Source organism: Podarcis melisellensis (assembly GCF_964234715.1).
Source record: "Podarcis melisellensis genome assembly, chromosome: 16".
NCBI classification, from domain to species: Eukaryota; Metazoa; Chordata; class Lepidosauria; order Squamata; family Lacertidae; genus Podarcis; species Podarcis melisellensis.
This window is the reverse complement of record NC_138533.1, coordinates 10,018,904-10,040,003: the sequence shown is the minus strand read 5'-3', so window position 1 is coordinate 10,040,003 and position 21,100 is coordinate 10,018,904. Positions and strand designations below refer to the sequence as shown.

Here is a 21,100-nt window from a genome sequence, read left to right as displayed (position 1 = left end):
TTTTGAGCGTCCGCACATGCGCAAGCGGCGAAACCTGGAAGTAACGTGTTCCATTACTTCCAGGTCGCTGTGGAGCGCAACCAAAAAACGCTCACCCTAAAGCAACTGTTATGTACTGAAGTTCTCACCCTGGGCCAGCAGGGGGATACTGTAGATAGTTATGCAAATGAAGGATCGAAAGTGATGTTCAGTGATTGGCTAGTTACAGAAAATGGTTACTGTTGCATTCTAGTGGAGCGCTATATAAGCAGGCTGATTGAGTTCCTCAGTTCAGTTCTGTTCCAGCTTACAAATAAAGAGCTGCTTTGGAAGAATTGCTGTGTCGTCTGATATGTTCGCCCACAACTTAACAGCAACTTTAACCTGAGGTATGACTGTACATTAAAACATCAGTCATTAAAAACTTCCCTAAACAGGGCTGCCTTCAGATGTTTTTCGAAACGTCAGGTAGTTATTCATCTCCTTGACATCTGACGGGAGGGCGTTCCACAGGGTGGGTGCCACTACCGAGAAGGCCCTCTGCCTGGTTCCCTGCAACCTCACTTCTTGCAGGGAGGGAACCACCAGAAGGCCCTCGGCTGAATGATGGGAGTGGAGACGTTCCTTCAGGTATACTGGGCCGAGGCCGTTTAGGGCTTTAAAGTTCAGCACCAACACCTTGAATTCTGCTTGGGACCTTGCATTTCTGAATATGACACTACTGTCCCCAAACCGTCGGATAGTTCCCAGTTTGTGGGTTTGGGGGGGGGGGTTATGAGTTACCTGCATTTATGAGTTACTGGTCTCTACAGCCACAGCAGGCGCTGTGATTCCACAGCAGTTTCAATTCACCCCTAGAGACATACTCCACAGACCCTCCAAGTGTCCTTATTTTCCAGGGACACTCCTGGATTTACAGAAGCCATTCCAGTTTCTGTTTTGATCCTGGAATGTCCCGCTTCTCCTTAGGACGTCCCTATTTTCATCGGAGGGTATGGAGTTATGTGACCCCCCCCCAGCCCAGGAGATACAACCTTTAGAAGACATCTGAAGGCAGCCTTGAATAGGGAATGTTTTTTAAAAATGTGTAATGTTATGTTATGTTATGTTTTTTTATATGCTGGTAGCCGCACAGAGTGTCTGGGGCAACCTAGTCAGATGGGTGGGGTATACAATAAATAATATATTATTATTATTATTATTGAATAAAGGTAAAGGGACCCCTGACCATTAGGTCCAGCCGTGACTGACTCTGGGGTTGCGGCGCTCCTTTCGCTTTATTGGCCGAGGGAGCCAGTGTACAGCTTCCGAGTCATGTGGCCAGCTTCTGGCGAACCAGAGCAGCGCACGGAAACGCCGTTTACCTTCCCGCCAGAGCGGTACCTATTTATCTACTTGCACTTCGTGCTTTCAAACTGCTAGGTTGGCAGGAGCAGGGACAGAGCAACGGGAGCTCACCCCGTCGCGGGGATTCGAACCACGTCCTTCTGATCGGCAAGTCCTAGGCTCTGTGGTTTAACCCACAGCGCCACCCGCGTCCCTTATTATTGTTGAATAGGATGTCTCTATTTTCATCGGAGAAATGTTGGAGGGTACGGGGTTCAAAGCAGAATCAGAGTAACTATGGGAAAGTACTATTATTATTATTATTATTATTATTATTATTATTATTATTATACCCCGCCCATCTTGCTGGATTTCCCCAACCTCTCGGGGCAGCTACCAACTGAATATTAAAACACAATACAGTTTTAAACATTAAAAACATTAGCAGAGGCCAAGGCTATTGATGGCTATCCAGCTCCCTGACTTTGATCCACCTACATGCTAGAGGCAGTAATGCTTCTGAATATAATTTTCTTGAAAATGCAAAAGGGGAGTGTTTCTGTTGCCCTCAGGTTCTGCTTGTGGGATTCTTGTTGGGGAGAGTGAATACTGTACAACGAGCTGGGCCGGATGGGCCATCGGTCTGATCCAGCAGCCAGGCTCTTCCTCTGTTCTCCAGAGATGCCTTCCACTGCCGACGATGGCTAAATGGAACTTCCACGTTCAGAGGCAATCTACCTTAGAATAACCATACGATGGGTGCAAAAATATGGGGAAGGGGTGTTATATAGTTATGCAACCCCCGAGCCAAGGAGATAAGTAACTATACAAACTTTAGAAGACATCTGAAGGCAGCCCTGTACGGGGCAGTTTTTATATTTAATGTTTTATTATGTGTTTATTGTTAAGTTGTGGGTGAACATATCAGAAGTCACAGTGATTCTTCAAACAGCTCTTGTTTATTCACAGGCCAGAACAGAACTGAACTGAAGGGTTCAGCCAGCCTGCTTATATAGAGCTCCACTAGAACACAACAGTAACCACTTTCTGTAACTATCCAATCACTGAATGTCACTTTCAATCCCTTATTTGCATATGTGGACCTGAGTGAAAACTATCTACAGTATCCCCCTGCTGGCCCAGGGTGAGAACTTCAGTACATAACACCTGTATATGTTGGAAGCTGCCCAGAGTGGCTGGGGCAACCCAGTCAGATCGGCGGGGTAATAATAAAAATAATAGTAATAGTAATAGTAATAGTAACAACAACATTATTATTGTTGTTGTTGTTGTTGTTATTGTTATGGAATAGGAAATCCCTATTTTCATCGGAGAAATGTTGGTGGGTATGTGCGCCGTTGTCTTTCGAGACAGACAGATGCCAACAACAACAACAACAACTATTAACTCTCACTAGTTAACTCCCTCTGATCAGAATCCTCTCCGGTTTTGGGCTCTCTAACTGAAGCGGTTAAGAACCCACGAAGAGCCTGGGTTCTAGTCCAGCATCCTGTTCTCCCAATGGCCAACCAGTTTCCTCAGTGGGAATCCTATAAGCGGGATTTGAGGACAAGAGCACACTCTCCCCTTATGGGGTTTTTACAGAAGCATCGCGGAGTCTGATTATGGAGGCAGAGCGCAGCTGTCTCGGCTAGTAGCCTTATCTTCCAGCAACTTGCCCAGTCCTCTTTTAAACTCAGAGCAAGGAGTGTCTGTCGCAAGAGATAAGCCCCAGCTTTGCAAGACGCAAGATGAAGATCACAGACAAGATAGAACACAAGGACTGTGATACTGAATAAAGGCGCTGGTAAATGTGGGATAGGGACGCGGGTGGTGCTGTGGGTTAAACCACAAAGCCTAGGACTTGCCGATCAGAAGGTCGGCGGTTCGAATCCCCAAGACAGGGTGAGCTCCCGTTTCTCGGTCCCTGCTCCTGCCAACCTAGCAGTTCGAAAGCACGTCAAAGTGCAAGTAGATAAATAGGTACCGCTCCGGCGGGAAGGTAAATGGCGTTTCTGTGCGCTGCTCTGGTTCGCCAGAAGCGGCTTAGTTATGCTGGCCACATGACCCGGAAGCTGTACGCCGGCTGCCTTGGCCAATAAAGCGAGATGAGTGCCACAACCCCAGAGCTGGCCACGACTGGACCTAATGGTCAGGGGTCCCTTTACCTTTACCCTTTAAATGTGGGATGGTGACTGATTGATCGGAAGAAGACCTATAATCTCCCCACCAACAAATCAAGTTGAATGCTGGTCACTGGACAAAGAAATCAGAACAATTCCTCGATAAAAAGTAGGCAACATATGTTTTTAGGACCCACCTCATTTCTGCAATTTTTACTTGTTTTGAATATTACGTGGTGTTGCTTTAATATTAATGTTGTGTTTTAATTCTTGTAATCTGCCCTGGGACCTTTGGGTGCAGGGCAGGTAAGAACAACCACCACCACTTTTGAGGAAGCTTTCTGCAAACACCAGCTCCTGCATTGCTGGGGGTGGACTAGATGACCCATGGGGTCCCATCCAACTCTACAATCGTTTGATTTTATGACCTTGTAAAAGTAGCTTAAGGGGGACACAGGTGGCGCTGTGGGTTAAAGCCTCAGCGCCTAGGACTTGCTGATCGAAAGGTCGGCGGTTCGAATCCCTGCTGCGGGGTGCGCTCCCGCTGCTCGGTCCCAGCGCCTGCCAACCTAGCAGTTCGAAAGCACCTCCGGGTGCAAGTAGATAAATAGGGACCGCTTACCAGCGGGAAGGTAAACGGCGTTTCCGTGTGCAGCTCTGGCTCGCCAGAGCAGCGATGTCACGCTGGCCACGTGACCCGGAAGTGTCTCCGGACAGCGCTGGCCCCTGGCCTCTTAAGTGAGATGGGCGCACAACCCCAGAGTCTGTCAAGACTGGCCCGTACGGGCAGGGGTACCTTTACCTTTTAAAAGTAGCTTAAGCTGAGGGATACCAACTGCCCTGAGTTTGTGTGTGTGTGTGCGAAACACAGATCACCCCCTCTCCAATCAAAAATGGATTGCGGGGGGGGGGGGGAGCAGAATGGCAGCCTCTTATGTTTCAGTATACAGTGGTACCTCAGGTTAAGAACTGAATTCGTTCCAGAGGTCTGTTCTTAACCTGAAACTGTTCTTAACCTGAAGCACCACTTTAGCTAATGGGGCCTCCTGCTGCCGCCGCATGATTTCTGTTCTCATCCTGAAGCAAAGTTCTTAACCCGAGGTACTGTTTCTGGTTTAGCAGAGTCTGTAACCTGAAGCATATCTAACCTGAAGCATATGTAACCCGAGGTACCAGTGTAAATACAAGAATGATAAGTTCTCCTCATGAGCGCGAAAGACGATTGGTGAGCACTAGGCGTGTGGGTGAGTATGTGTGTGGCCTCATACATGCCGTATATTTAAAGCACTGTGATAATACTGCTTTAAACAGTCAGGGTTTCTCCCAGAGAATTCTGGGAGCTGTAGTTTGCTAAGGGTGTGGACCCTGTTCCCCTCCCCGCAGGAGTGGTTTAACATCCTATCTCTCTTTACTAAGAACTCTGAGAAATGTAGCTCCATGGGGAAATATGTAAAGGACCCCTGACAGCGAACGATTCTGGGGTTGCGGCACTCATCTCACTTTACTGGCCAAGGGAGCCGGCGTTTGTCCACAGACAGTTTTTCTGGGTCATGTGGCCAGCATGACTAAGCCGCTTCTGGCGAAACCAGAGTAGCACACGGAAACGCCGTTTACCTTCCCGCCGGAGTGGTACCTATTTATCTACTTGCACTGCATGCTTTCAAACTGCTAGGTTGGCAGGAGCTGGGACTTAGCAACGGGAGCTCACCCTGTCATGGGGATTCGAACCGCCAACCTTCCGATCGGCAAGCCCAAGAGGCTCAGTCGTTTACACCACAGCGCCACTTGTGTCCCCATGGGGGAATAAGGGGTCTCTTAACAGGGGGTCTCGGCACCCATAACAAACTACAGCTCCCAGAATTCTTTGGGGGAAGTCAGGACCTTTCAAAGTGGTATCAGATCATATCAATGGTGGGCGCGGCCACAAAGATGCTTTCTTCACCAGAAACACAATGACTATTACATCTCTTGACTACGCACAATTATTTGCTTGCAGGTGTCCTCTAGTCAGTGAAGTGTATATAGTGCAATGAAAGCCAAGGCTGTGTACCAACCTCTTCTGCACACAAATGAAAATGGATCTAAAGCTCGTAGCTGAAATACTGACTTTTAACTGCCGGAGATGTCACAAACTTGGAGGTGCTTCTTGTTATTCCTGCCGGTCTGCCGGAACACCTCTCTTGATTTACAGCTTCCCATTTATCTTATACATCAGGTTATTCTTCATTAAGTAACATTTCCAGTTAGAGAGCATCCTAACCTCCTTTTAAATAGGGTGGGAATTCCCACAGTGGTTTAACCATTCCTCTTCCCAGGGAATTATGGGAAGAAAAAGAAGCATATCTCAATAATTCTTGGCACCTTTAAGCTAGAGCTCCCAGCATTCTTTGAGGGAAGCTATGGTATATTTAGTATTTTACATGGATGGTGTCAGTGTAGCTCATGTTTGATGGGGCTGATGGGAGTTGTAGCCCAACAATATCCAGAATTTAGCCGCCCCTTGATCCCCTCACAGAGCTACAATTCTCAGAGTGGTTTAACAATCAACCCATCTTCCCAGGGAACTCTGGGAATTTTAGCTCTGTGAGGGGATCAGAGTGTCTTCTAACAACTCTCAGCGCCCTTTAACAAACTACAGATCCCAGAACTCTTTTGACAGTTTAAAGTGGTACCATAATGCTTTCAGTGTATGCTGTTCCTGTGCCCTCTGTAATGATATATTTCCCCATGCAATTTTCTGCCATCAACATGCTTGCTTTGATGCCACCTTACTTTATCATGTTATTTCAAACCTAATTTACTTTTTAAAAAATTAAATATATAAACATTCAGTGGGATAACTCACTCTTTTTACTGAATCCAAACAGAAGATTGTCCGTCTGGAAACGATGAGAAGAATTAAGTATCTGCTGTAATTAATTAATCGATTGATTAATTTCAATGGTTAATTATTAGCTTTATTAGCTTTATTATTTTTCATCAGAAACAACAATGTTTATTTACCCCATGGGAGACCTGCCTCAGAGATATTAGGGCAGATGTGAGGAATCTGTGGCCTGCCAGATGTTGCTGGACTACAACTCCCATAATCCCTGCCCTTTGGTTGTGATGGCTGGGGGCTGATGGGAGCTGGAGTCCAAGAACATGGCTGAACTACAACTCCCATCATCCCTGCCCATTCGCCATGCTGGCTACGTCCGATGGGAGTTGCAGTCTGAAATATCTGAGGAGCGTGAACTTCAAGTGGTCTCTGTGTTTTCCAGTGCCTTTTGCCAGCTGCAACTGTACTTGGAGGGGTTTGGAGATCCATGTCCCGCTAACCTAGACTGCTGCAATGTGCTGCACATGGGGCTGCCCATGGAAACAAGCCTGGGAACTTCTGCTGGTGCAGAGTAAAGCTGCAAGGTTGCTAAATGGAACCGGATGCTAGGAACATATTAAAAAGGTAAAGGGACCCCTGACCATTAGGTCCAGTCGCAGACGACTCTGGCGTTGCTGTGCTCATCTCGCTCTATAGGCCAAGGGAGCCGGCGTTTGTCCACGGACAGCTTCCGGGTCATGTGGCCAGCTTGACTAAGCCACTTCTGGCGAACCAGAGCAGCGTACGGAAATGCCGTTTACCTTCCCGCCAAAGTGGTACCTATTTATCTACTTGCACCGATGTGCTTTTGAACTGCTAGGTGGGCAGGAGCTGGGACCAAACAACAGGAGCTCACCCCGTCGCGGGGATTTAAACCGCCGACCTTCCGATTGGCAAATACCTTCCCTGGCTGCTAATCTGTTTCCAGGGAACTGGTGGTTTTGACCTTGGAGCCTGCACTCACACCTTGGGACCTTGCTAGCATCCCTTCCAGCGTGTCCTGAGATCATATAGAGTTGAGTCCTTGCAAGGAGCACCCACAACGATGGGATAGAAGGGATGCAGGGCTCAATTTGACTGCTTTCTTAAGGCTCGGCTCCATCAGGCACCTCCTGCCCCTGAACTAGGCTTGATATAAGAGTAATTGTTTCAGAGGCCCGAGTTTGATCTTTTCCATCCTTGTATGTTATGTGATCCCACCCTACCCTGAGCCAAGGAGATAAGTAACTCTAAACCTTTAGAAGACATCTGAAGGCTATCTACAGAGAAGTTTTTCATGTTTTAGTATGTTTTTCCTATATGTTGGAAGCCACCCAGAGTGGCTGAGCCAATGCAGTCAGATGGGTGGAGTATTAATAATAATAATAATAATAATAATAATAATAATAATAATAATAGAATAAAAGGACCGTCAAAGCTGTCCGACAGTGGAACAGTCTCCCTTGGGAGGTGGCGGACTCTCGTATCTTGGAGGTTTTTAAGCAGAGGTTAGTTGGCCATCTGTCATATGTGCTTTAGCTGAGATTCCTGCATGGTTGGGGGTCAGACTAGATACCTCTGGGGCTCCCTTCCAATTCTATGATTCTATTTTCATTGGAGAAATGTTGGAGGGTATGTCAGGATTATGGGGGCAGAGATTCCAGTTTAGGGATTACATGGATCTGAGTACAAGAGAAAGAGAAAAGAAAGACAGAAAGACAGAAAGACAGAAAGACAGAAAGACAGAAAGACAGAAAGAAAGAAAGAAAGAAAGAAAGAAAGAAAGAAAGAAAGAAAGAAAGAAAGAAAGAAAGAAAGAAAAACTGGCTCAAGGTCACGGACTTCTTAACCAAAATGAATACCCAAATATTCAGGACCACCCATCACGTCAGTGGCTGAATGTATGGCTCAGAACAACCTTCAAAAAGCAGAACCAATTCCTCACCACAAGGACTTTGGTTTCCAGAAATTCATGTTTGAGGCAGGGATGAGGGAACGAGAAGGGGGTCCGGGAACAGCACTGCCAAGATAAATGGGTCAACCGCAACGCCGAAGGCCGACGGACAAGAGACGTCCGGCCAGCATGGGGCAAAGAGGCTTCAGGCCTGTTTCCAGACCTCGTTGCGGATACAGAAGCAGGCGGCTGTGGGACTTGGCAGGCGAGGGGGAGCCGACGTCACCCTGTCTGGATCAACAAGCCAGGCAGGAGCTTCTGTCTGGCAAAGGCTGCCAGGAAATCGATCCTGGTGCCTAGGCCTCCAAGCCTCACCAAACAGAGCGGATCCAGCTGTGCGAAGGGGGTTGTGGGATTACGCACGGAACTGGGGTTTATGTAAGGCGAAACAAGGGAGGCTGTCTATATAAGATCAGGGTGTGGCGTGGAGAAGGTGGAGGGTTTTTCCTTCCTCTCCTTTCTATAGCTCAGGGAGAAACCCAGTAAAACTGAGGGGGTCTGCAGACTGAGGGGAGAAGGAAGTTTCTTGCTTTCTTGTAGGGAACTCATTGCCACAAGGAATAGCCACAAGTGCGAGCGATTTGAAGTAGGGCTATTCCAGTCATTTGGCTGAGTAAAAGGTAAAGGTAAAGGGGCCCCTGCTTGCAAGTTTCCCAAAGCCACCTAGCTGGCCAATGTGAGAAGGTTGGACACTGGACGTGAGCATCACAGAACTGGAAGGGCCATGAAGGTTAGCTTGTCCAACCCACTGAAATGCAGGAATCTTCTTTGCCCAACATGGGACTCGAACTGGCCACCCTGAGATTAAGAGTCTCATAAGATTAAGACAAAAAAAATTCCTTCCAGTAGCACCTTAAAGACCAACTAAGTTAGTTCTTGGTATGAGCTTTTGTGCATGCACACTTCTTCAGATACGCTGAAACAGAAGTTACCAGACCCTTCTATATAGTGAGAAGGTGGGGAGGGGTATTACTCAGAAGGGTGGTGGGAATGGGTGATTGGCAGATAGCTGTGATGAGCCTGTGGACGACTCTTAACGACTGCAATAGGTCTTACAGGAAAAAGCAAGGGGTGAGAAGGTGAAAAATGGCTTTGTCATGTATATATATTCCTACAGAGGAATTTCAGAAATAGACTAGAAAGAGAAGCTGCTGAATTGCAACTTATTACCAAACTTAAAACCATGGAGAGACCTGGTCTGAACAAAGACATTGGATTCTTATCTCATTATACATGACAAAGCCATTTTTCACCTTCTCACCCCTTGCTTTTTCCTGTAAGACCTATTGCAGTCGTTAAGAGTCGTCAACAGGCTCCTCCTACTCTCCCTGCGCGGAAGTCTTCTGCGCAGAGAGGGTGTGGGCAGCGGAGGACCCATGCTCTCCCCGCTGGTCTCCGGCGAGGAGTCCTGGAGCCCCCTCGCCGATTCCCCCACTGCCCCCCTTCTCCACTGGTGCTACGCTGATTTCCTTCCCCAGCAGATGGACTGCTTCTCTCCCTACTGGGACCCTCTCCGGCATCCCTCTGGAGCCTTCCCTCCGCCTCTGGCTCCGATGGCAGTTCCCTGACAGCAGGGAGTTGGACTAGATGGCCCTTGGGGTCCCTTCCAAGTCTGCGACTTGGTGGGCCTTTGGCCTGATCCAGGAGAACTCTTATGTTTTTATGCTGGTGGAATCAGTGAAAACCGATGGTGCCCCCTGATTCAAGGCCCACCTAAGAAAGTTCTTGTCCTGCACTACGGATGCAGAATCCGTCCGTCCCATTGAACGTGGCCAGCAGCTAGGGATAATGTCAGTAGCAACATCTAGAGCAGTGGTTCTCACATTTCTCATCCCCTCACTTGAAAAATCACAGGTAGTTTTAGCAGTTGGGCTTTTTTTTGCCTCCTGTAGATGTGCTAAAAGGGACGCGGGTGGCGCTGTGGGTTAAACCACAGAGCCTAGGACTTGCCGATCAGAAGGTTGGCGGTTCGAATCCCTGTGACAGGGTGAGCTCCCATTCCTCGGTCCCTGCTCCTGCCAACCTGGCATTTCGAAAGCACTTCAAAGTGTAAGTAGATAAATAGGCACCACTCCGGTGGGAAGGTAAACGGCATTTCCGTGCACTGCTCTGGTTCGCCAGAAGCGGCTTAGTCCTGCTGGCCACATGACCCGGAAGCTGTACGCCGGCTCCCTCGGCCAATAAAGCGAGATGAGCGCCGCAACCCCAGAGTCTGCCACGACTGGACCTAATGGTCAGGGGTCCCTTTACCTTTAGATGTGCTAAACGTTGCATTTCAAAATTGTATTTTATTCCTTTTCTATTTCTTACACTGATATTCTATTGCATTCCCATTCCACAGAATTCAAACTGCAATGCAATACAAAAATGCAATCTAAGAAAGAAAAGAAGCAACAATTCTTATTTTTATTGTTTTAAAAAACCCTCAGTAAGGATATTTAATGCCACGGACTACCTCAGCAAAGCTTTAAAGGCCGCTGAGGGTCGATGGACCACAGAACTTCCTGGATCTCGAATTTCCTGGGGAGGTACGGCCGGTCTGGACCCTTTTGATGGCCATCTCCCGCCAAACAACAGGTTTCGATCCGGCTTAGAGGTTTGTGACGCAGAGCGAAAGCAAGTTGTCTGGCAGAGGTTGGTTCACAGAGGTTTATTGGGCCCGGCTGGGCGTCCACCCCCATGATTCTGGAATGAACAAGAGGGTAGAGTCTGAGGGGGCGACAGGGATGGTCTGGGTCCAGCGAGGTACAAAAACAACGGTCCATTTGGAGAACGCAGAGCTGGTCCCCGGAGCTCACTCCTCTTCCTCCTCTTCTTCCTCCTCGAGGGCGATGGCGCGAGGGCCGCCGGGCCGGGGCTGCTGCTTCTGGACCGAGACGATACCGGTGAGGAGAGCGTAGCCAACCATGGCCACCAGGCCCACCAGCACCGACAGGACCTGGTTGCGGCGCTTGTACGGCTCCTCCTCAGCGTCACTCCCATCCCCGGCGGCTGCCTTGGGGACGCTGGGCGGCGGGTCGCCTGAGGGTGAGAACCGGCACGGCCGTCAGGGGGAAGAATCGCAATAATGTGAGGTAGGCAAGATGGCAGAGGCGTGGCGGCTGAGGCGACTCATCGATCAGAGCAGGGTTGGGGAAGATGGTGCTGCCCAGACTCGGCTAGACTCCAGCTCCCATCATTCCTGGAGGCTGGGAGGCAGAGAACATTCTGGAACTACAACCGCCATCATCGCTGGCCAGGGCTGATGGGAGTTGGAGTCCAAAAGCGGCTGGAGGTTCTCCCTAGATATGGGAAGAAGGGGGTGAAATCCCATTTCCCAGGGGCCTCCCTTCCCAGCAAGTTACCAACACGCCATATTGGTTTCGGTGCCTGATTAAAACATTTTTGCTTAGGCAAGTTATCCAGACATGCAGAAATCATTTTATTTCTTTTTAAGCTACCACTGGTTTTAAAATCACCATTTGGAATATTTTCAATACCTGCTTTTAGCTTGTCTTTTCTTGATAATAATTTAATTTTTTTTATTATTCTTCTTTATGTGACACCCTTCTGATTGGGAATCTGCAAACTACTTTGAGGGGGTTTGTTTTTGTTTTTTAAAAAAGAAATATTGGTACATAAATGTTGTTAAATAAAAATAAGCCCCCCTGCTGGTCGCCCTCAAGCTCAGACCTGCTGATGGTAATGCACATGACTAATTTAAGGGCCATTCATTTCATTGGGTCTTCTTCTGAGTGGAAACTAAGAAACAAGCCTAAATTGCTAAAATAATGCATTACATAAGAAATCAGTCAATGGAATTAAGATGCCTGATTTGTCAGCATCATATGATTAGAATGTCAGACTAGGATTAGGGAAAGACCAGGGTTCAAATCCTCACCCCGTCCGTGAAAAGTCACTGGGAGCTTCCCAGCCTAACCTACCTCACCAGGTTGTTGTGGGGATTAAATAAGAAATGGGGCAGAGAACCATGTACGCCCCCTTAAGCTCACTGGAGAAGGTAAGATATAAACGCAATATATATCCCTCGCTGCAAGAAATTAAGTTGACAGGGAACCAGGCAGAGGGCCTTCTCAGCAGTGGTGCCCACCCTGTAAAATGCCCTCCCATCAGATGTCAAGAAAATAAACAACTACAGTATTTGACTTTTAGAAGACCCTTGAAGGCAGCCCTGTATAGGGAAGTTTTTAATGTTTGATGTTTTATTATGCTTTTATATTTCTTGGAAGCCGCCCAGAGTGGCTGGGGCAACCTAGCCAGATGAGCTGGGTGCAAAGAATTAATTTATTATTAAAATTATTGTTTTATTGGCTATTATAAATAAAGAATTTTCCAGCACCATCTTGATCTTTTGCCAATTTTTTTTCGGCCGCTTGGGGTTTGCTGTGGTTCCTTCCTCCTCTCCTACCCTGGGTCCCTTTCTCGCTCCCCCCCCCCTCAGGCGACAGAACCAAGCACCCACCTTCATCCCAGGGGAAGTAGAGACTTAAGATGGACGTGCAATAATTGCAGAGGTTCGGGAGGGACTTGAGGTGCTGCTGGAACTTCCCGTTGGGCAGTTTGGCTTTCAGGAGCGGGGCCAAGTGGCTGAAGACAATGGCATCCAGGGAGGCAGGCCTGAAAAGAGAAGGAAGGAGGAAGGAAAGAAAGAACAGAAGAGGTGAGGGAATCCCCAGCAGGCCAAGAGGCGAAGGCTAACCCTCTCCTGTCAGCAGTGTGGTGGACTTGGGAGTCCAGGGTTCAAATCTTGTGGCCAACACACTGGTCTGTCTGCAGGTTTACAAACCACTTCACAACCCAAACTTACCCAAAAGCTACACAATGAAAAGATTAAATAGAGATTAAATGAGGAGGGAAAGAGAACCATATATCATATTTTTCGCTCCACAAGACACACCTGACCATAAGACGCACCTAGTTTTTAGAGGAGGAAAACAAGAAAAAAAATATTCTGAACCTAACAGTGGATGTATGATTTTTGTGGTTCATGCCGTGGCCACAGACATGATATGTGATTTGATGGTGAGTTTGGGGTAGCCCAATGCAAAAATCCTGAGAAGATCCGTGCTTTCTAACCACGTTTCTGAGCCATTGCGGCCCCACGAAACTGGATGCGTGGTTTTTTTGGTGCAGGCTGTAGCCATGGACATGCTATGTGATCTGCTGGTGAATTTGGGTGACCAAGTGCAACAATCCTGAGGATCCATGTGCTTTTACCTCCCCACTCTCAGGCAGCCTCCTTTATTGCTAGCCTCCCTTATCTCTCTCCCGATCCCTTGCTCATCAGCGGCTTTGTTTCAACACCCCCTTCCCTCTTGTTTGCCTTAGTGTATTTTCCTTAGCTGGAGCAGTTTTTTGCTCCTCCTTTTCTTCTAATTTCTCTCCTCATTGCTTTAATCTTCCTGTCTCCTCTCTGTCTTTACCTCCCCCCTCTCAGGCAGCCTCCTTTATTGCTAGTGTCCCTTATTTCGCTTGCCATCAGCGGCTTCGTTTCAACACCCACTTCCCTCTTTCAAAAAAAAAAACATGATCTGCTTTTCGCTCCTGGGCAATTCGGCTCCAGGGACCATGCATTCGCTTCATAAGACGCACAGACATTTCCCCTTACTTTTTAGGAGGAAAAAAGTGTGTCTTATGGAGCGAAAAATACGATAAGTAATAAATTTGTATTATTATTAGTCGTACCTTGGATCCCAAGAACCTTGTAAGTCGAACGTTTTGGCTCCCGAACGCCGCAAACCCAGAAGCGAGTGTTCCAGTTTGCGAACGTTCTTTGGAACCTGAATGTCCGGCGGGGCTTCCGTGGTTTCCGATTGGCTGCAAGAGCTTCCTGCAGCCAATCAGTAGCCGCGCTTTGGTTTCAAAACGTTTTGGAAGTCGAACGAACTTCCGGAACTTCGACTTCCAAGGCACGAACGTATTATTATTATTATTATTATTATTATTATTATTATTATTATTACCACATGTGCCACCTTGAGCTCCTTGGAGGATAAGGTTGCCTACAAACACAGTAAATAAATAGCAAGCGTCGCCAGCGTTTGGCTAAATTAATGTGAAAGAAGACAGTGCCTCTGAGCATGGGCAAAGAGTGTTCCCACTCACAGCAGAGTAAGGAGACATTAAGAACTGCAAGGATTCCAGTTCCTAAGGGACTTCGCACGCTCTTACGGAAGCCTACATACTTCCACTCACAAACGGCGAACTTACGAATCTCCGAAAAAGAACTTCTGCCTGCCAAGGCGTTGGGACAGCAGCGTCAGGCACTCGCGGGCTTCCCGGTACAGCTGTGGGGCACAGGGAGAGAAAAACGTCAAGCTGAGACCCTCGCCATTCTCAAGCACTGCCCCTTGACACAAAGTGGCTCCCTCACCTCCCAGACACCTTACCCCCATAAGAACCGCCTGCTTCTTTGCATAGCTGTCAACTAACAGATTTGAAAATAAGGGACCAGCAGCCTCAAAAATAAGGGATCAGCAGCCAAAATAAGGGATTTTCCGGGCACAGGTATGTTCAACTTCTGAGGCCCTCCGAGCCAAAGGCAGAAAGCCCAGCCAGCAGCCAAACGAAGCCTGAAGCCTCAAGGAAAACCACTGTCAACTCTCCGCTGGGAAGCGCTGAGCAAAGGAGAGTCCCCAGACAACGCAGCCAATTTGATCAGCACAAGGCATGCAAGCTCCACCCCCCAGTCGTTCTTAGACTTCTTATTGGGTGAGCAACACAGCCAAGCAACACAGCTGGAGCCTCCCTCCTCCCTGGCCGGCAGGGAGGGAGGGAGAGGAGCTGCTTCCTTTAAAACCCGGGAAATTTAAGGGACATCATCAATAAGGGACAGCAGCGGGACATGGCGCTGGGATAAGGGACTGTCCCGCCAAATAAGGGACGCTTGACAGCTATGCTTCTTTGGGCTGTGGAAAAGACCCTCTGTCCAGGCAAGTAAGAGGCAAAGATCAGAGTTCAAGGGAGGGCGAATCAGGGCCAGCAGAGGGTGTGGCCCTGAGGAAAGGAGGCAGGGCCTGGGAAGAATTCCGAGGGCCAGGGGGAGAGGGCTGGAGGGCCGCCTCTGAAGTTCTCCACCCTGCTGTCACTGCCCCGGCTTCTTGCGGCCTCACCCAGCTCCCACTGACCTCCTTCTCCAGCTCCTCTTCGTTGTCCAGGCAGTTTTCCCCGCAGACCATCTGCAGCCGCTCCAGCTGCCGCTTCTGCATGCGGCCCGGGAGGAAGAAGTTCAGGGGGAAAGGAATGGCCTCCCCGTACCACTTCCGGGTGTGCTCCACGTAGTTCTTGGCGTCCACCCAGAACGTGTGGATCTGTCGGAGAAAGAGAAGCCTGATGGGACAACAGATCCCTTTCTTTGTCGTTTTCTGCATTTATATCCCCCAAAGTGGAAAAAAGCAGAAGCCCCAGCAGAGGAAGACAAAATAGCGAAACTTACCGGAAGAATAAGAAATCAAGATAACAAACTTTTTTCATATAAAAGAATGGAAATGGTTTATTGAATATTTACAGATAAATTGCAAACAGAATAAAAACATTAGCAGGATTATTGTAATAACCAGCGGCTTCGTAAGAGTATATATTTAAAGCGGATAATTAATTAAATAATTAAATGAGCCAATTACTGTATTTTTCGTCTCACAGGACGCACCGGCCCATAGGACGCACCTAGTTTTTTGTGGGGGAAATAAAGGGAATTTTTTCCCCCTTTATTCCCCCCCCCCAAACCAGGTTGGGGAATCCAAACCAGGTTGGGGAACAGCGGTATGGCGGCGCTCCGCCTCCCCGCTGTCCCCCAAGCTTGTGGAGCTGCCTGATGTCTGCCCAAAGCGCGGAGCGCTCTGCTTCAGCGCTCCGTGCAGCAGGCTGCTATCCGCAGCCTAGGGAGCCCTGCGGGAACTCCCGCGGACTCCCCAGGCTTGCTGATAGCTTTCTGAAGCCTGGAGAGCAAGAGGGGTTGGTCGCACCGGCCCCTCTCGCTCTCCAAGCTTCAGCGAAAGCCTGCATTCGCTCCATAGGACGCACACAGATTTCCTCTTCATTTTTGGAGGGGAAAAAGTGCGTCCTATAGGGCGAAAAATACGGTAAATGAATTTGGATATGCAGAAGATATTAAAAAATAAATTTAAGGAACCGCAGAAAGAGGGGGAAGTAAGTCAAACTTCACTCTCCCATCTTGTGGCTTCCAGCAACTTGTATTCAGAACTATTACTGCCTTTAGCCATTCAGGCAAAGCCACTGACAGTCTTGTCCTCTGAGAATCTCTGCAACCCTCTTTTTGGCCATCACTGCCTCCTGTGGCAGTGAGTTCCATAGTTTAACTATGTGCTGCTGCAAGAAGAAGCAGGGGGGGGTGTGGCTGCATAAACTATTGTTTTTATTCATTCAAACTCGGCTTCCCTTTCCTGCATGAAAGGGAAAGTCAGACCCGTCAGTCACAAACACAGTGGGGCAGCCCGTTTGGGCCCCGACCCTACAAGTCTGGAGTGTAGAGTGGTTGGGCCCCCCCGATTGACGCAGCAACTTCTCCCACCTGCCCCAACTCACCAGCACAGGCAGGAGCTTCTCCTGCAACAGGGACACAAAGGCGAGCGTGTCAGCCCCCTGTCGAGCCGAGAGGTCATAGTCTGCGTTGAATTTCTGCAGGGGGGGGGGGGGAGAAAGGATCAGGGCAAGGCCGGAGGTCCCCCACAGCTCCCTCAGGACCTCGTATGGGGAGGGGGTGCTGCTGGCACATTTGGGCCCATGTGGTGGGTTTTTATTATTATTTATTTTTAATGACCATCAAATTATTATCAGATTGTTGTTGTCGTTCTTATACCACCCTTTATCAAAATATCACAGGGCAGTGTTTGTCTAATTAAATTTGTATAAAGGGTAAAGGGACCCCTGACCATTAGGTCCAGTCGTGACCGACTCTGGGGTTGCGGCGCTCATCTCGCTTTACTGGCCGAGGGAGCCGGCGTACAGCTTCCGGGTCATGTGGCCGGCATGACTAAGCCTCTTCTGGTGAACCAGAGCAGCGCACGGAAACGGTGTTTACCTTCCCGTTGGAGCGGTACCTGTTTATCTATTTGCACTTTGACGTGCTTTCGAACTGCTAGGTTGGCAGGAGCAGGGACCGAGCAACGGGAGCTCACCCCGTCGCAGGGATTCGAACCGACGACCTTCTGATCGGCAAGTCCTAGGCTCTGTGGTTTAACCCACAGTGCCACCCGCGTCCCTCTATATAAATTTGTATACTGCCCTATATATCCACAGGTATCAGTGTGGTTACAACAAAATTTCACAAAATAAAAACTCAAAATAAATAAAAACGAAAAAACCCAATAGCCGCCCCCCCCAAAAACACATTTTTAAAGGGCCTTGGGTGTCCATCAGTGCTAGAGAGGTTGTGCAACTGTGATTTCAGAATCAGGGGGGACTCCCTTCCTTTGCCCCCACCCAACCTTGATTGCCCCAGAGGCGATCCCAAGGAGACTATCTTCCTACCTGTTTCCTGAGGTGGGTGATGATCTGCTGAGTGTCTGAGATGATACCTTCATCTTTTGTCCTCAGTGCTGGGAGGGTCCCTGCAAACAGACGACAACAGAGGCAGGTAACTGGGTTGTTTCCCAGGCACAGTTAGGAGTGCTGGGTTTCAGCCCTGAAGCTCTTCACAAGTGACCCACTGAATCAGGGAGTGTCCCATAAAAGGAAAAGTTATGGGGAAATGATACCTTTGATCACAAGGCACACAAAGTTCCCATGGCTGGTTCTTTTTAATATGTATATATTGCAACATCTGTTAACCGCTGCAAGAACAACCATTACCAGGACATGGAAATCATTGCAATTATTCAATATGGACCAATGTCATAATGCAATTGGGCGAACAGCATTATTGGAAAAGCCAACAGAGAAATTAAAAGGAGCAAGAGGATAAAAGAAACACAACAATTTTTATGCAGTCTGGGGTGACTTCAATTGCACAAATAGTGAGGCATGTGAGAGAGCCATCGTCTACCGCACAGTTTGGTGTGCACAAAGCACATATTTTAATTATTATATATTGCTCCTTCATATAAACTCCTGTAGATCATAATTGCTGTTGATACAAAATCTCTCTCTTTGTAGTCAACAATCCAAGCCAACATATGTTGTGATGCATCATTTTGTGTCGGTTAAAACTCTGATGGTTTTGGTATATACACTCTGACATAACTTTGTTAGTCCATTTGAAGACGTTTCTCTGAGTGTTTGCCGTTGTTTTATTTTTGATTTTCATTTTGTGTAATCGTTGCGTGTTCATATGCTCTAATAAAAAGTAAAATGAGGAATAAGGTTTGGCCAGTGGCCCATCTAGTCCAGCGTCCTGTTCTCACAGCGGCTGACCAGGTGTCTCTTGGAAAATCCACAAGCAGATCCCCAACTCAAGAGCCCTCTCCCCTCCTGTGATTTCCAAATACTGGTGTTCTGAAACACTGCTACCAGAGTATTGTTAGCCCAGAAATGGAAGCAAGAAGAAATTCTGACAGAAGAATGGCAGACAAAATTAATGGACTACGCAGAATTAGATAAAATGACAGGAAGGATTTGAAACTTGAGGGATCAGAGATTCACAGAAGACTGGAAGAAATATACGAACTATTTGAACTGGAACTGTAATCAACAAATTACGCTAGTAGAACTACAAGAAGTTTTGTAAGGAGAAATGTATGAAACACTGCAAAGTAGAGAAAGAACAGAGGTACTAGTTATGAGATAAATGTAATAGTGAAGTAAGAAATGTATATTAAGTGAAAAGGCTGGAAAATTTTCAGATGTGAGTGATGGAAGTCAAAAAAATGGTATAAGATATGAAAGTGTTTAATTACAGTGGTACCTCGGGTTAAGTACTTAATATGTTCCAGAGGTCCATACTTAACCTGAAACTGTTCTTAACCTGAAGCACCACTTTAGCTAATGGGGCCTCCTGCTGCCACCGCGCCGCCAGAGCACGATTTCTGTTCTCATCCTGAAGCAAAGTTCTTAACCCAAGGTACTTCTGGGTTAGTGGAGTCTGTAACCTGAAGCGTATGTAACCCGAGGTACCACTGTACTGTTGAAAATGATATGTTGGAAAACTAATTTAAAAATATAAAAAAGGGAAAGAAACCAACCACTTGTGCAGAAAGAAGGAGGCAGACGTCCCTCAATTTCCCTGCTTCCCACGAAAATCTTACCTGAGGGGCTTCGCCAAGGATTTGTGATTTTGTGAACCTTGAGGGGTGCACCTGTGAAACGGGCATAAGTCTGGAAAGGAGGGGGGAAAACAAGCTGAGCTTTGTGTAGTGTATTTATTTTTTCTATTATCTCAAGGAGCTCAGAGTGGCTTATAAAATCCCCTCTCCCCCCTACAACAATCTTGTGAGGTAGGCAAGGCTGTGAAGCAGTAAGTGACCAAGCACGCACACAGTGAGCTCCATGGCTGAACACCAGTCTTCCCAACCCTAATTCACACAACACATTTAAAGTGCTATGATATCCCTTGACACAGTCATGGCTTCCCCCCGCACCAAAGAATTCTGGGAGCTGTAGTTTGTTAAGGGATTGTGAAGGGATGAAGAGAATTGTTTGGAGGAGACACCTATTCTGGAACTACAATTCCCAGAGTGGTTTAACCATCAATCCCTCTCTCTGGGGAACTCTGGGAATTATAGCTCCGTGAGGAGAACAGGGGTCTCCTAACCGCTCTGAGCACCCTTTACAAACTACAGCTCCCAGAATTCTTTGGGGGAACCCGTAACCAATCAGCCCAGTGGCCCATCTAGCTCTCACCAAGGGCAACCGGTTGCCCCAATGGGAAGCCCGTAAGCTGGACCCGGGCGCAACAGCAGCTGTCTCTCCACTTGTGATTTCCAATAACTGTTCTGTCTAATGTGGTAGGCCCAACTGGTTTGCCAGTAGCCCCTGCTAAGTCTTAGCCTCCGTCAATCTGTCAAATCGGCAGATTAAAAATAAACTTTTAAAAATATGATTGCAAGGGGGAGGCTGCAAACAAGCCTAAGAGCCACCCCAGGGGGGAAAAAATAAACCCAAAGTCAGTGACTAAATCACAGCTATAAACACAGCACTGGCCCATAATTAGCTAAAAGATCTTTTGCCATATGGTAGAAGGTCATGGAGGAAAGAGAGAAAGTTAAAGGGTTACATATTCCTTTAAAATGTTAACAACCCCCTGGGAATTGCAGGTCTGCTTGTCAACCTTTTCGATTTTCTTAAACAGGCTTTGCTCCTTAGTTTTTAAAAGGCGGGGAGGGGGGGGGGAACCGTCATCCTGGGCGCTTTGCTTCTTATAATAGCCTGCTTTGCTTAAGGGCTTCGAAAGCTCCAACGCTGCCAACTTTCTGCCTGCTAAAAAGCACCGGAGCAGCGCTGGGGACTGAAGTTGGCGCAGGGAAAGGGCGAAGAGCAGCCAGGAGGTAAAGACGTGGCCCCTCGTCTTTCCCCAAGTCCTCCCCACCGTGCCAGGGAAGAGGCAGAGGCTGCGTCCCAAAGGGCAAAGCTTTTGGGGAGAGCCAGCGGCGCCCGCGTTTGGAGAGGGGGTCCCCCGCTCCACGCCACTCGCTCTCCAAGGCTCACCAAAACGGCCAGGCAGTCGGGATCCACCGACGGCAACCCCCAGCCGCCAGCCCAGCAGTACAGCTCCATGGGCGCCGCCATGATGCAGCCCTTCCGACCCGGAACAACACGCTCCGAGGGAAAGAGGGGGGTAGAGAAGAGAAGTCACTCCGATTCCGTCCAGTCCCCGCGCGTAAAAGCGTGCGCTCTGCGCGCTTAGGGCGCAGCGGAAAAACGGCCCCGATCGCAGCGCGGGAATTCAACCCGGTTCTGCGTTCGATGGCGAAGGGGGAGCTTTCC

The 21,100-nt window shown here is 48.2% G+C and overlaps 1 protein-coding gene across 1 annotated transcript; it reads right to left on the bottom strand.

The window, feature by feature from the left end:
- Nucleotides 1-10,856: 10,856 nt before the first annotated feature.
- On the bottom strand, nucleotides 10,857-21,040 carry MTX1 (metaxin 1). The gene is made up of 8 exons (XM_081891891.1): nucleotides 20,822-21,040; nucleotides 19,423-19,492; nucleotides 17,711-17,790; nucleotides 16,766-16,858; nucleotides 15,349-15,531; nucleotides 14,432-14,508; nucleotides 12,684-12,838; nucleotides 10,857-11,242 (listed from the first exon to the last, which is right to left on the bottom strand). Exons 1-8 carry the CDS (start codon nucleotides 20,900-20,902, stop codon nucleotides 11,016-11,018), a joined length of 966 nt encoding a protein of 321 aa, XP_081748017.1. The 5' UTR covers nucleotides 20,903-21,040; the 3' UTR covers nucleotides 10,857-11,015.
- Between the last annotated feature and the right edge of the window lie 60 nt (nucleotides 21,041-21,100).